The 15695-nt window shown below is 42.8% G+C and overlaps 1 protein-coding gene across 1 annotated transcript in view; it reads right to left on the reverse strand.

Moving 5' to 3' along the window:
* The window catches only part of Cog3 (component of oligomeric golgi complex 3), a 52966-nt gene that overhangs the window by 6906 nt on the left and 30365 nt on the right, over positions 1–15695 (reverse strand). Inside the window, exons 15-20 of the mRNA XM_021182078.3 lie at positions 15239–15363; positions 12636–12725; positions 10050–10170; positions 7300–7388; positions 7059–7193; positions 3472–3547 (exon numbers count right to left, since the gene is read on the reverse strand). Of these exons, the coding sequence (XP_021037737.1) occupies positions 3472–3547; positions 7059–7193; positions 7300–7388; positions 10050–10170; positions 12636–12725; positions 15239–15363 (636 nt within the window). The remainder of the gene's footprint in view (positions 1–3471; positions 3548–7058; positions 7194–7299; positions 7389–10049; positions 10171–12635; positions 12726–15238; positions 15364–15695) is intronic.

Below are 15695 nucleotides of genomic sequence, written 5' to 3' on the forward strand. Positions count from 1 at the left end.
GACCAGTTTGCAGGTACAGATACCTTCCCATAGGTCAATCTATATCGTGTAAAAAAGTTTAGCTGACAGAAGACTGGGCAAAAACATGGTAGGAAAGTACCAATGCTCTCAGGAATTGCTTATTCTTCACTAAATAAATGAAGGCTCCTTCCAGGTACCTCCTCCCTGGGTTCTAGTTCCATCGTCACTAAAATACTTTAGAGTTCACTGAACTGGGCTTGGAGTGGGTGCTCAGGCTTGTGAATACAGTGCCCATCAACTTCTAAAAAGATGTATTTCCAACCTTAAGTTAATAAAAACGGCATCTTAATTTGTAACTCATTCTGCGGGAGTGTGGTTATCCTGACATGATCTCCCCAGAACCTGAGCTGAGGGCAGAGGGTCCAACAATTTCTAGACTGCTGTCCTTGATCTACCATAAGAGGCCCATAAATCTCTCTGACAGTGAACTAAGGGCTTTATTCATTACAGATCATGAAAAGCCAGGTCCACACTTCCAAGGTGGCCAAAGGAGAAGAAGATAGATTTACAAGATAGTGAAGGATCCCACTTAGATTGAAAAAAAGTCAAGTGACAAAACAGTGTGTCCCACTCCAATCTGTTCTGTCATTTACTATGTTGCTAATGAAGCCCAGGATACCCCAACTCAGAATTGTTAGGATACAATTTTGTAAAAAAAAAAAAAAAAACAAAAAAAAAAAACAAAACAAAACAAAAAACAAAAGAAACCCACAGACCCTACCTCAGGAGAAAGGGTCTTTCCAGAAAGGAAAGAACAACCGTTAGCTATGCATCAGGTCAGCTTATCTGTACTGCCATGCCATGCCTGTTGCCAGTGGTTTCTATTGTAAGAAAGATGTATCATGCCCCAGAGTTCCATTTACATAAACATGCAGAATGCAAGCCAGCTCCTGCTTCTAAATAAGCACTGTAGAAAACTAAAACCTTAAGCCACAGGCTCAAATTAATTCAAGATCAAGAGAATGTCCCCAAGAGCCATGCTGCCTAGGCACTGCAGTGTCCTGACTGTGAAGACCCATAGTCATGGCGGCCTGTTGTTAGAATGACACATTGAACAATTCTATCATTGGACATTCTATCAAGGGGTCTTTGTTTTTCAAAGATGCCACAGATGTCAATCTCAAATACAAGAAAAAATGTTTGAAATCAAGGAGAGAGTAAAAGAGTCATCTCCACCGCAGGCACCAAGCAGGTGGCAGCACAGCCTCAATGTATATTGTACACAATGTATACTGTACACAATGTATATTATACACAATGTATACTGTACACAATGTATATTGTACACAATGTATACTGTACACGATGTATATCATACACAATGTATACTGTGCGTGATGCATACTGTACACAATGCATACTGTACACAATGTATACTGTACACAATGTATACACAAGGGGCCTCTGAATAAACCGTCTCCTTCCAAAAACAACTCATGTGGATTTGTACATCTTCCCAGGAGACAGCACCAGCTACTTCTTAGTTCAACTTTAATAAATTAAGGCACTTATGGCTGAAAATTTTGGAGACAGGACAGCTTCAATCAAAATTTTTATATGGTATTCAAATTTGACTTGTAGAAAATTGTAAAATAAAACGTACTTCTTATTTTCCTATCCACAAACTAGTCCATCTCTCAAAGATAACCACCTTATGACTTCTTCACCAAACTGTAGATAAACGTGCTGAATGGACTCTACAAGTTACCTGAGAAAGAGGGTAGTATCCCTTTATTCAAAGAAAATATAGACCTAACAGAAAATGGCTTTCTTTCATCATAGAAAGGCTGATTCCAGGTTAGGTGCCTGTAGCTGACAAACTGCATGGGCAAGAGGCAGAGGCCCTCTTTGGATCTCTCACTAAGAGCAAGAAGCAGCTTCTCCACAGCTAAGACCTGCTCTTCCCACTGTCTCAGTGTGCAAATGTGGGTCACAGAATAGCAATGTAACAAATTTTATCCTGGTTAATGGTAACTGAAAATGCCAGGACCCAACAGGGATGACATTAGCTGAAACACCCAACAAAGGGGAGAGAGAACCTGTAGACACCATATCCAGAGGTTAGGCACGGCCCCTGGTGGAAAGATAGGGCCACCTACCATCTCAAAAATTTTAACCCAGAATTGCTCCTGACTAAAGGAAATAAAGGGACAAAGAGTGGAGCAAAGACTAAAGTAAAGGCCATCCAGAGGCTGCCCCACCTAGGGAATCCATCTCATCCATAGACAACAAACCCAAACACTACTGTTGATGTCAAGAAATGCTTGCTGACAGGAGCCTGGTATAGCTGTCTCCTGAGAGGCTCTGTCAGTACCTGACAAATACAGATAGTGATATTCGCAGCCAACCATCAGACTGAGCGCAGGGACCCCAATGGAGGAATTAGAGAAAGGACTGAAGGAGCTAAAGAGGTTTGCAACCCTATAGGAAGAACAACAGTATCAACCAACCAGACCACCCCCCCCCCCAAACTCCCAGGGACTAAGCCATCAACAAAGGAGTACACATGGCTCCAGCTGCATATGTAACAGAGGATGGCCTTGTCATGCATCAGTGGAAGGAGAGGCCCTTGGTCCTGTGTAGGCTCGATGTCCCAGAGTAGGGGAATGCTATGGCACTGAGTGGGTAGAGGAGTACCCTCATAGAAGCAGGGGGTAGGGGCCAGGGACAGGGGTTTGCAGAGAGGAAAGTGGGAAGGGGGATAACATTTGAAATGTAAATAAATAAAATAACCAATAAAAAAATAAAATAAAATATTCCCTTAAAAAAAAAGAAGCAGCAGCTACAGTTAAAAAACTGTACCAAAAATAACCCAAAGGGGTATGATTCTAAATGTCTAAAACCTAACACTGAAGAAATCCCACAGGCCAAAAGAAACAAAAAGCCTTTAGCATAGAAAATGTGAATGTATGGAGGAGTGACTGGAACATCTCAAGTAGATATGCGAGTTGAGTCAGGCAGTGAGTGGTGCTGCCTGCCAAACCCAACCGACTCCTTCATTCTGACACAATTTTTTTCAAATGTGCTAAAGTGTCAACAGAGGATGTAACTTGGCGAAAAAAAAAATGGAAGAAAGGAGTGGGCCAACATTTCTTCGTGTGCTGAAAATAAGTGCACTCCTTCCGTCACTCTGTGCCATGGAGCCATGTTCCCGTGAAAGCCCGAAGCCAAGGAAGAGCAGGCACACAGAAGTCTGCAGGCGCAAAGCACTGACGTGTAAGTCAGGCTTGATTTTTAACTGAGTAAGCTTCCAAAGATGCCCCTCTTTAGAATGAATGCTTGTCAGAGGGAAGCAGTGCTGGCTAAGAAAGACCTATCAGCCCCAAGCCGAATCCTGCTTTGACCCACATCTGTTAACCCAAAACAAGCAAGGAACCAAGTCCCAGATGTCACAGGAAGGGGTACACAGACATAACCTAATAGCATCCTTGAAGAATAAAACCCCAATACCTGGCTGTGCCCACGGCTGCTGTGAGAGGGTGTACTTGGGGCCTCCCTGGCTGGCCATGGTTTTTAATGCTGATACCTAGTAGAGGAGACAAAAGCAGAGGTTTCACGTTACAACAGCAAATAAACACGGACTGCTCACAGACACACAACTGTATAAGCCTGTCACTAGGCACACTGGGAACCAGGCACAGTTCTAGCAAGGCTGCATCTACTCTCACAAGCTTTCACCACTAGACATTCTTTTTGACAAAACTTTTTTTTTTTTTTTTTTTTTTTTGAGTTCAAGATATGCGTTATTCTGGGGAGAAAAACAAAACAGTCACAACCACATTGGGCATTCTTCCTGAGACCGTTCAGGACAGGAATCTCTGAAGAAATTTCACCAAAAATATAAACATTTTAAAAAAGGTTACTCCTCAAAAGACTGAGTTACTACTGAGTCCATGCCATTAGAAAAGTGTCCATCACAAATGCACAGAGGCTCCTATATACTCTAAAGACTTCCCTTCTTTATAACCACATCACAGGCATAGAAAACACCACCAAGACAGACAGTGGCCAGGCTAGAGAGGACAGCATGAGACTCAAGTTTTTAATCTAAACAGCTAGGTGGACATATTAAGTCCAGCTTCTGGAGACAGGATGCCCTCTTCTGGACTCCACAGGAATGCACACAATAGGCATATGTTCACACAGACATGCAAACACAGAGAGACAGACAGACAGACAGACAGAGAGAGAGAGATCCAGTTGGGTATGGTAGACTGCTGCAGAGTCAGCATCCGGGAAGCTAAGGAGTAAGGCACAAGAGTTTAAGGCAAGCCTACATGGTCAGACCCTATCTCAACAAACAAACAGGATTTTCAAGTACCATTACAAGGCAGGCTTGGCTGAACTGTGCTATGGACTGAGACTTGGATGTCACTTTGTATGCTTCCTCCTGTTGCACAGCACAGGAAAGAAATACAAATATGTCAGCCTGGCTTTCAGGTAAAACCTTGATGGGCGTAAACATGAACTACTTCTTAATGGACAGACGTGGGGCAGACGTCCAAGCTGTTACAAAAACTGGAGCATCAACTCCAGCTTTCCCACGGGGGAATATTTCAGACAAGAGCCAGGTGGAGCTGCATGAGGGTGGTCCCTGAGGCCTCTCACTGCTCTCTAGCTCCATCTGCTCTGCCTGTACTCCAGAGCCAGTCTAGACCTCTGCTCACGCTCACCACTGCACACCTCATCTCTACCTTCTCACACTCAACTTCTTCCATGTCTTCATCTTCAGAAGCAACTTTTAAAATAAATTATATATGGCTGAATGTGGGGCACATGCTTTTAATCCTAGCACCCGGGGCAGAAGCAGGTAGATTTCTGTGAGTTCAAGGTCAGCCTGATCTATAGAGCAAGTTCCAGGACCACTGGGCTACACAAAGAAACCCTGTCTAAAAAATAAAATAAAAAATAAATAAGGAAGGGGGAGATAAAAGCTAGGCAATGGAGGTGAAAGCTTTTAATCCCAGCACTTAGAAGGCAAAGGCAGGCAGATCTCTATGAGTTCGAGGCTAGCCCAGTCTACAGAGAAAACTTCTAGGATACCCAAACCTACACAAAGAGACCCTGTCTCAGAAAAAAAAAAAGGGGGGGGGGACACAATGTTTATTAACTTTTTTCTAATAGCTACATTTATAACCTTTTTGTAGCCCTAAGAGTTTTATTTTAATAATAACCACTGCTTGCTGCTCCATGGATTGTTCTAGGATCTCATTAATTCCATTGTAACATAATTTGTGCTTTTTAAAAAGAAACAAAGAAAAAGAAAAACAGCAGCATCATGCTATGTAGCCAGGCTGACCTGGAACTAACTCTGTAGCCCAGGGTGGCGGCACTGATTTCAGTCTTCCTCAGTACTGGTCACTGTTCTAGTGCTGTGAAGAGACACCATGACCAAAGCAACTCTTATAAAAGAAAGCATTTAATCAGGGGCTGGCTTACAATTTCCTAGGGCTCATCCATTATCATCATGGTAGAGAGCATAGTAGCAGGCAAACATGATTCTAAGAGCTACATCCTGATCCAACAGGCAAACAATGAGACACTGGACCTGATGTGGGCTTTTTTAAAACTTCAAAGTCCACCCCCAGTGACACACTTTCTTCAACAAGGCCACACTACCCAACAAAAACACAATTCCTAACCCTTCTAATCTTTCACGTATTATCACTACTGGTGACTAAATATTCAACTAGATGAGCTTCCAGGGCATTCTCATTTAAGCCACAGTATTCCCCGAAAGGTGTGCCATCATGCTGTTTGTTAAAAAACACAATGACTTCTACATTCACCCTGTCTACTCTCTGCATAATTTACTTCTCTTTAAGTCAAATCAAGGATCATTTCTTCAAAGTTCTCCTAGTTCTGCAGAGGTAGGGTCTCCTAACAAAGAAGGCAGAGGCAGAAAGGAATGAGCTCTCCTCAACTAGGCCTCTCTTTCAGAGCCTGGAGACCAGCGCAGACCCACGCCCTCCCTGCCTCCCTACTCGACGCACTCAAACTTAGACTCCCTCCTTGGTTACAATTCCTTGAATGTAAGAATTAAATTTACAAGGTCAAATTCTACTACATGTGCTACATCAAAAAAATTTAATTTATAGCTACTAAGAAAACTAACAATACTTCAGAGGGAATGATAAACAGAAACTTGCAAAATTTTATCTACCTAAGTTTTTAGCACAGGCAGGCTCCACTAAGCCATAATGTAAATATGCCTCCTTCAAAATGCCCTGATTTACACTTGGCTAAAGCAAAATCTTTAGTTCAGTTTTGTCTTCTTTTACTACAGCTATCCTGAGGAGCTGTGTAATCACAAAATCTCCCACATTGTCTTATGTAGTCCTTACACCAGTCTTGGCTAGGGCAGATGAATGCTGTAGCTCTCAACAAGGACGTTTGAAAAGGAAGCTAGAATGTACTGACTGCTGGTGATTTCAGTCAGGATATGCAGACAGGGACAGGCCTTGCTCGCCCAACTCATGTACTTTTTTACACCTACTACAAATCAAAGTCCTATTTAATAGTTTCATGCAACATGTATACCGTGGTATTCTAGAACAAGAAAAATATATTGTAGTTCTTAAAGCCTTAAAGAAAAAAATCTGAATCAAATGTTTTCATATATACATGTCTATCAACATTACCACAGTATACTATACATGTTGCTTGGAGATAAAGGCAGGAGAGGCAGAAGTTCAAGGTCATCCTTGGCTACTCCAGAACTTCAGTGCCAGCCTGATATTGGAGACCCTGTCTCAAAAAACTAGAAATAAAAAGAAACTGTGGCTGTTGCCACAAAGACCCCAAACAGGAGCTGACTTCAACCAACAGAGACCAGCCCCACAGGGAAGACTTATTACGTCAGCAGTGTCAGTTCTTCAGACGATCCACTGCTGAGCTTATACACAGAGCTGCACACCAGCCTCTGTGATGGGGAACGTTCCTAGCAAGACACAGTCAGAGCCTGCCTCACTCTCCTTCCTCTGTGCTTCACAATTCGGAAAAAAGCTAGGAAAGGAAAGGGCTCTACAAGTCTGCACCTTTGTCATGAACTCTTCCAGCTGTTCTACAAACAGCCTGCTCTGCTGCTGAATGAACTGCTCACAGGCTGACTTCAGGTGCCGGTCTACGTCCTTCTTAGAGTCAAGATAATGTTCTCTGATCTCAGGAGTCCCCTGAAAGAAAGACGACAATTTCCTTCTGTTTGCATGTGCCTAGAAATTAGCAGACACGTAAAGGATCTCACTGAGCTCCCACCACCAATGAAACCGTCCTTCTCACCTCCAACAAGAACTCTATCAGGGCATTGTTGCTATTCAGCCTAAAAAATCGTGGAACAGTCATAGGGTTCAGGATTTTAAATGCTGCATCTGTGAAACAAAATGACCCATGCAGTGAATAAGTACGGGTTCAACAGAGAGGCCTGTGCAACACGAGCTGTCTACTGCTGAGACCCAGGAAGCACTCATCACACCTCATTCCTCCAGGAAGGCCAGGGAGGTGAGCACCAGTAATGACATGCCACACAATCATCAACAGAGTCACACTTACAGAATTACTATTAATGGTCTATTTATTTTTTTAAAAACTGGGAAATATACAAATTTTCACTGTTTTGCCTTTAGATGCTAAGTAGATTTCTTTTAAATGCACATACTTACCCAGCTCTATGATCTTGGCTGGCACAGAAATTTATTCACTTAAATAACAGGGAATAAACAAATGTGTCAGTCAAGAAGAAAACACCAAGAGGACATATTTACCCCTTAACCTCCAGACTAACTAGAATTCTGAAAGTACTTAGGTCTCATTGATGTTCAAATGCAATAAGATATACCATTAGTTGGGAGAGGTTAGAGACTTAAAGTGAAGATAGAAAGAATTTTCAAGGGACAGTTTTTAACAGCCTATGGCTTTGCTTTGCCAGACTGGAAAAAGCAAAGCAAACACTGCTCCCAGCCCTGCTCTGGCAAGCACACCCCACAGGCGTAGGTACTGCCTACACTGCACTGGGCACACCCAACAGGCGTAGGTACTGCCTGCACTGCACTGGGCACACCCCACAGGCGTAGGTACTGCCTGCACTGCACTGGGCACACCCCACAGGCGTAGGTACTGCCTGCACTGCACTGGGCACACTCCACAGGCGTAAGTACTGCCTGCACTGCACTGGGCACACCCCACAGGCGTAGGTACTGCCTGCACTGCACTGGGCACACCCCACAGGCGTAGGTACTGCCTGCACTGCACTGGGCACACCCCACAGGCGTAGGTACTGCCTGCACTGCACTGGGCACACTCCACAGGCGTAAGTACTGCCTGCACTGGGCACACCCCACAGGCGTAAGTACTGCCTGCACTGGGTCTCAATGAAAAGGAACCTCAATCAGACTCAGTACTCGGGAGGAACTGTTCTCAACCACATCACCACATGGCAAGAACATGACCCTCATACTATGGTAGGAAAGAATTCCTGCCAAAATCTTAGTCTACTTCATTTTCTTATGTCTCAGCAGACTCAGAGCAGAACCAAGTGGTAGCAACATCCAGATTAGAAAGAAACAAGAGTTAGCAACCGTGCTGCATCCTATCACCCAATAAGAGCCATCAGCAGCCACAAGCTCTGCGTGGTTAAAAGCACCATTCTTATACCTCGCCCCAAAAGAAGGGCATCACCTAGGAGCTGGGGCCAGAAGCTCTGTGCACAAACATGCTTTTAAAACAGTGGGCATTCTTTAAAAGCAACGCCCAGAAAACCTGTATCCTATTTGAAAAGGAAAATGACAAATTATATGACAAACACCCACAGGCTTTCCAAAATCAAAAGGCATTTGCTGTGGCTGTCCTACGACAGCACAAGGAGGAACACTGGGCCAACTGCTTTGATGTTACTCATCACAAGACCGGTGTGGAGCTCCGCTGAGTTAAATCCAGTCCTCTCTTTCAGGTAAGCGCAGTGACAGGGGAGCCAGATGCCTGCTACCTTTGGGGCTCTTTATTTGGCATTTCTGAATCACAGAACATAGAAAATGATCTGAGTCACTATTGCTTCAGTTACCTCAAGATTAAGAAGGTCGATAGCCCACTGCACAAGCAAATGCTTAAGGTAGAGGAGCTTAAATCTCTGGAAATCACTGAGAAAAAAACAGAGCTCACAAAAATCTGTAAGAAAAACGTGATATTTATGGTGTCCTTAACTTACAGTGAAGAGCTTGGGTTGTATGTATTTTGATCTCTTCAAAATCTGTGAATTCTGGCTGAATCTGGTGGCATACGTCCTTAATCCCAACACTCAGGAGGCGAAGCCATATAGACCTATGTGAGTTCAAGGACAGCCTGGTCTACAGAGTGAGCTCCAGGACAGCCAGGGCTACACACAAAAAACCTGTCTAGACCACCCCCCCAAACTTGTAAATTCAATAACAATAATTAAGACAAGTGGATCATCTTTCCCAAGATGAGTCAGAACTTGACACGTGTCACACCACCGTACTGAACAGGAAGCACCTACAGCTCCATGTTACCTTAAGCACAGTGACAGATGTTTGGATTCACTCTTAATGATCTTGGTAACCAAGGAAGGAAGATGATGTCACTCTGCTCCCCTTACACAGGAGGAAGACGGGCTATTGAAGCTAACCGCCCCGGAGTGCAAGTCTACACAGGAGCCAGGAATAAAACCTGACCCTCGGGCACCAGATAAACCTCAATTTCATGACACAGATACTGCTATGTGTCTTATAGGTATTTTCATCTTATAGCTGCTTATAATGGTAGTGTGTGGAAGGGCCCAAGAGAGTTAAACTGTATCACACATGGAAATGTTCAGATATAGCTCCTTTAATAAAGAAAATATAACAAACTAGAAGGAATTAGGATACTGACAGCTTAGTTTAGTATGAATAAGTAAATTTAGCAAGCAAAGCATGCAAAAGAAATTGCAGATGAACATAAAATAAACCTGTAGCCTGTGCTGACACACCTGGACAGGTCAAATACACCCAACTGTGCCAGCCAGGACAACAAAGTACCTCTAGTTTTCTTGAGGTCCAGGGAAATTTCCTTAATGGTGAATTCAGTGTGAAATGGAGCAATTTGTTCTCGAAGAATCAAAAGGTGTTTAATTAAGAAAAGTTGTCCATCAATCTGAGTCTAAATTATAAGACAAAAAAAAAATGGATATTGTCACAGATTAAATCAAAATAGGAACATATAAAAGACATTATCACTCAACATTAAATCTATGCAAATTTACAGCCTCAAAGTGACAGTTCTCTGCAGTACCATGAACTCTCTCCAGGTTACCCACGTCAAAGTTCTCTGAAAAATTCTTGCTAGGACTTTGAACATTATGACTTGCTCTACTTAAGGAATCCAAGAGAGCAAACCACACAAGTGCTAGGAAGAGAAGTTGAGACTTTCAACTTGGCACAGAGGTTAAAAAACAATGCTGCCACCTAAGAGCCACACTGAGCAGCACAGCAAAGCTCCGAGAACAAGTCTGAACGGGCTTTCTCACAGCCTTCTAGCCTCTCTTAGGAGGACATCCTTCCCTATTTGGCCTACATGGTTTTGATATCCACAACATCAGACACAGTACAAAAGGAGCTTCCAAATATGAAATGGCCTGGCACCCCCGTCCTGGATTACCAGGCACCAACAGCGTGCTGGCTATCCCTGTACAAGCCCTTCTGCTAACTCAAGACCATCTGAAAGAGCCTGAGACTTAAGTGGCACTCTCAAAGCTCTGACCTGACCAAGTCCCAGCATAATAATTATAGTCCTTGTGGTAAAAGTTTGTGTATTAATAAAGCAAGGCTGTTCCTTGAGGCAGAATTTTATTTTGAAACATTTCTAATGAAGTCTGCATATTAAATTTGGCAAACATAAAGTTACCCTTCATAAGCAGTAGAAGAGGACTCAGACAGTGACCGCTCTCAGTCCCTCTCCCCACCAAGTCCTAAGGAGCACAATCACCATGGCAACAGCACATGTATGGAGGCTCACCTGGCTTGCGAGCACAGCAGCAAATATGAAATGCTGTGCATTCTAAACACTTTTTCAAGTTGTAACTGAGTCACATAGACTTCGTTTTCTTTATTACAGTTGTTGTAACTTAAGAAAATAGTATTATGTTAATTTACTACACACTAGGTGTTCAATTTATGTAATGATAATTTACCTTAAAAAAACTTGTAAGTTGGAAGGCAAAACTTACAGATTCTCAGGCACAAAACCAAATGTGCTAGCAACTCTGGCAAGCAAGCTGAAGGTTTGCAGACAGACATTAGAACATGTAGGAGACAGCTACATAAAGGGCGGTAGATCGTAAGGACAGAAGGCCTGGGGGCTTAGAGGGATAGCGGTACAAGCAAGCTGAAGGTTTGCAGACAGACATTAGAGCATGTAGGAAACAGCTACATAAAGGGCGGTAGATCGTAAGGACAGAAGGCCTGGGGGCTTAGAGGGATAGCGGTACAAAAGTCTATCCAATATGACCAAGTCTTCCTAATGAGCTGAGAAACATCTCACTGGACAAAACCTATGAATAATAAGGAAACGTGTAGGGATGAGGGCAGAGACCACCCAGTCCCCCACTTGCTCGGTGGCATTTCTGCTACCTAAAGCCACAGTCTGTATCTTATTTCTGTTACCCTTTATTTGTCTTAATACAGTGAAGTGATGTTTATTGTTTACATCTTTAAATTTAGCAGCTGTGCAATACTCCACCATACAAAACATGTTCCAGTTTAGCTAACCATATCCAACAGGGACTTTAGGCATGATCAATCATAAAACTGTGAGAGATGAGTCTTGCAAACATTATTTAAAACTTAGCTCTGCCTATCTGGAACTTGTCTGTTCTATGATCCTTTAATCCCTATGTAGATTCTCTCTCAAAGCCATGCACAAGAGGAGAACCCACCACAAAGGCAGAGCTTCTCTAGGGACAACTTTTATCAGGAGACTCTCCTCAATTATCTAAAGTTTTGAAGTTAGAAATGGAATTGTCAATCTGGAAGGCACAGGCTTGAAGGTGCACTGTGGCTACCAGTGGCCTCAGAGCTCCATCTCTGTGGCACAGGCATTCTGGGAGAGCAGAGGCGGGCTTCACCTCCTGGAAAGGCCGAGGGAGAAGCACAGACCAGAAGCTTCCAGTTCCAGGTCCTGTGCTGATTCCAAACCATAAGCCATGTGGTCAGGGCAGCTACCTTAAGTCACACAGCATACGGACTCTAACTGCCTGCCCTGGAAGCTAACCAGATGAGCTCCTCCAGGTAAGGCCACATTCAAGTCTTTAAAATACTGTGGGCATGATGGCCTGCTGTTTCCTTGAACACACTTGCTGCCACTTCCTCAGGCTCTTTATCCTACAGCATTAGACACTCAGGCTCCACTCCTGGTCCATTAGCAAAGTAGACTTCTTAGTGCAGTCCTCTGTGAGCACTACAATGAAACACCAGTTTCCCTCAAAGGGTCTGGAAATTCTCTCCTACTAATCAAACAAATCTTACTGCTAAGCGGTTTTAAATTCCTGTGACTCTAAATAAATGACATGTTGCACAATGCTATTATCTATTATAGGTAATAAACTTTCACCTAACGCTTCATCAAACCTTGTTTTTGCTGATAGACTCTGATGCTCCTAGCAAGGACTGTATGCAGGCAGACAAGGCTTCCTGTGATAATCCTTGGAACACGGCCCTCTGGTGGAAGAAGAGAGAAACATCAGCCTATAGTCATTGACAAAGCAGAAAAAGGGAACCGCAAAGACATGAAAGCAGGGAACAATATTCACTTCCACACTTGAACAATTCGTCAAATATCTCACAGTCTTTCAGGACTACCACATGGCTCTGTAACGTGCACTCGTGTCTGGAAATGCTCGGGGGCCCTTTACTAAACCTGTTAGCACCTACTCACAGCCAGCACTGTGAGGTCACTGAGAGGTACGGGATCAATTAAGCACGCAGGGTTAACCTTACAGAATATCCAGTCCAGAACAATCTCATTTAGTGTGCTAGAACTTGCTATACAGTGCATGTTGGCCCCAGACTCCAGACCCTCCTTCCTCGGCCTCCCTAGTACTGGACTCACATTAATATTGTGCACTACCACCTCGTAGGCTGCTTCTAAACTCAAAATTAACTGTAAAACAAACTCTCAGCTTATCTTCTAAAAATGTATCCCTGGTAATTAGAGAAGACACTTTAAGATGTAACATGTCTTTTCAGTACAATCTTCTTTTAGACAGAGGAAAATGGAAACAACATAATCAACAGGACAAAGTTGACCAAATAAATAAATAAGTAAATATTGTGAAATAAAACACAGTAAATTATAGAATACTTTAAAAAATAGGAGCTTTCTGAGGCATTTGGTTAAATTCATATAAGGGAGAGCTGGAGAGATGGCTTAAGTGGTTAAGAGCACTGGTTGTCCTTCCAAAGGACCCAGGTTTGATTCCCAGCACCCACATAGTGGCTCACAGCCATCTGTGACTCCAGGTTCATCTGTGATGCCTTCCTCTGCCCTCCTCTGGTAGCACACACATGATGCCCAGATATACATGCAGGCAAAACATGTATACACATAAAATCTATTTTTTTAATTTTAAGTACAGTTCAGAGAAGCCAGGCTTGGAAGCACCTGCCTATAATCAAAATCCAGGACAGTCTCAGTGACAATATCAAGAAAGGGGCCAGCCTGGACTATAAGAGACACTGTCTGGGGAGCAGAGAAGAGACAAACAAACAAACAAACAAAAAAAGATTTTTACCTCAGAGCTAGGCACAGTAGCTTATGTCTATAATCCTGGCACTTCAAAGGCTGTGGGATTGCTGAGAGGTCAAGGCCAACCTGGGCTACATAGGTCTAGGGCAATATTGGCTACAGAGTGAGACTCAGCCTTAACAGCCAACAACAGAAGATCTGGATATCAGTAGGTGATAAAAGGACAGGTAACCTCAAAGCATAAGGCAAACCAGATGGAGTAACCTAGGACCCACCTAGGGCCTTATGCACTGAGGCCTGGGAGGGCTGCGGAGGGAACATAACTCATGCTCATTTCCCTTAGGATCTTAGCCCCACAATAGGAGTTTCTGAACCCTGGTCTCGTGCCTTGTTCCCTATTGGGAACCTAAAGAAGCAAAGATGTCAAACGTCCTCCTAGCCCGCACTAGAAGAGAACCACACGCCACAGTGTAAGTCAGAGGGGTCTGGGTGACTGACGCCATGAGACAAGTGCAAGGCCTCATTTGTTCTGCAGAGTCTGCAGCTGGAACTTGCATGTGTGCCTGTGTATGCGGAGTTCACACCTATTCCTTTGGAGCTATAGTCTTAAAAAGTAGTGGAGTCTGGACAACGTGTTAAAGACTTCTCTTCACATACAGTAAGATTATAAATCAATTAAAAAATAAAGAGTTGAAACCACCAAATTTATAAAACTATTTTGCTTTAAACATAAGCCAGTGGCAGCAAATATGTAGCCAAATCTACCATTGAAGGGAATAACAACTATATCATTAAGTCAGCATGCTTAAAATAACCAATTCGTGGTCTAAAAAGGTGCTTTAAAAAATTCTGCTAACTTCAGAAGTAACTAAACTTTGTTCATGGCTAGGAACATGGGCAATCTCACATTATTGTTAAGGATGCTGGCTGAAAGTTAAGTGCAAAACCGAATTACAGGGATTAGGCATAGTGGTGCCCACCTGAAATGCTCGCACAGGGAGGCTACAGCACAGGGATCTGCAGGTTCAAGGTCAACTAGAGCCACCTACTTAGCAAGACCCAGTCTCAACAACAAAAAACAGACCACTGTGGCTACGTTTAATACTATGTTGCCAATCTGGCATCTCCGTATTGCTTCACATTCCTGCATCTCTCTTCTTCACATAAAAACTAGAGCAGACAAATTAATTAGTAATCTTAAACTTCTTCATGGTCAATAGACTCCTTTAAAATTTGATTAAAAACTATAGCCTTGGTCCTTAGAAAGATACAAATATAAACACATATTTAAAACTTACCCACAGTTTCAATGAGCCCTTAAAACAGATCAACCTTCAAATTACCACCATATCTAAAAATCATAACTCTTTAAGACTATCAACAAAATATTGCATCAAGCTCTTAAAGTAGATTAAACTTAAGAATATTCCAAACAAATTCTAGAATAAGCAAGTCACAGTAGAGATAAAAGAATTCACAAACATACATCTATGCATCTATATAATTTGGAGAGGCAGACAAGCGTCCTTCGAACTGTGGGATACCACATGCCGTGAAGATCTGCTGGAGAGATCGTCGTCTGTGGTCTAGGATTGAGGGAGTCTGCTGAACCTAGAACCCAAATAGAAAAAACATATATTCCTGGCATGTGGATATCTGCCATACAGTAATTTACATGGCAGCTATAAACTATTTATTTTCATTGGCTATCATCAATTCCCACCCCCCATGTTTAATTAAAAAATACTCTAGAAGTCTAAACCAGTGACAGGTAAAGGTTAAGACTTAAAAAAATAAATAAATAAATAAACAAACAAACAAACAAACAAAACGGGAGTCCACGTGTCAGCTGTACATGTATACATATATGCTCAATCCCACTCAACCCTGCTGTTTTTCACAAACTATGCTCAATAATCTTCATGGGGTAAACAAATGGAATA

Source organism: Mus caroli, unplaced genomic scaffold, assembly GCF_978045245.1.
Source record: "Mus caroli unplaced genomic scaffold, Mus_caroli_1 scaffold_12, whole genome shotgun sequence".
NCBI classification, from domain to species: domain Eukaryota; kingdom Metazoa; phylum Chordata; class Mammalia; order Rodentia; family Muridae; genus Mus; species Mus caroli.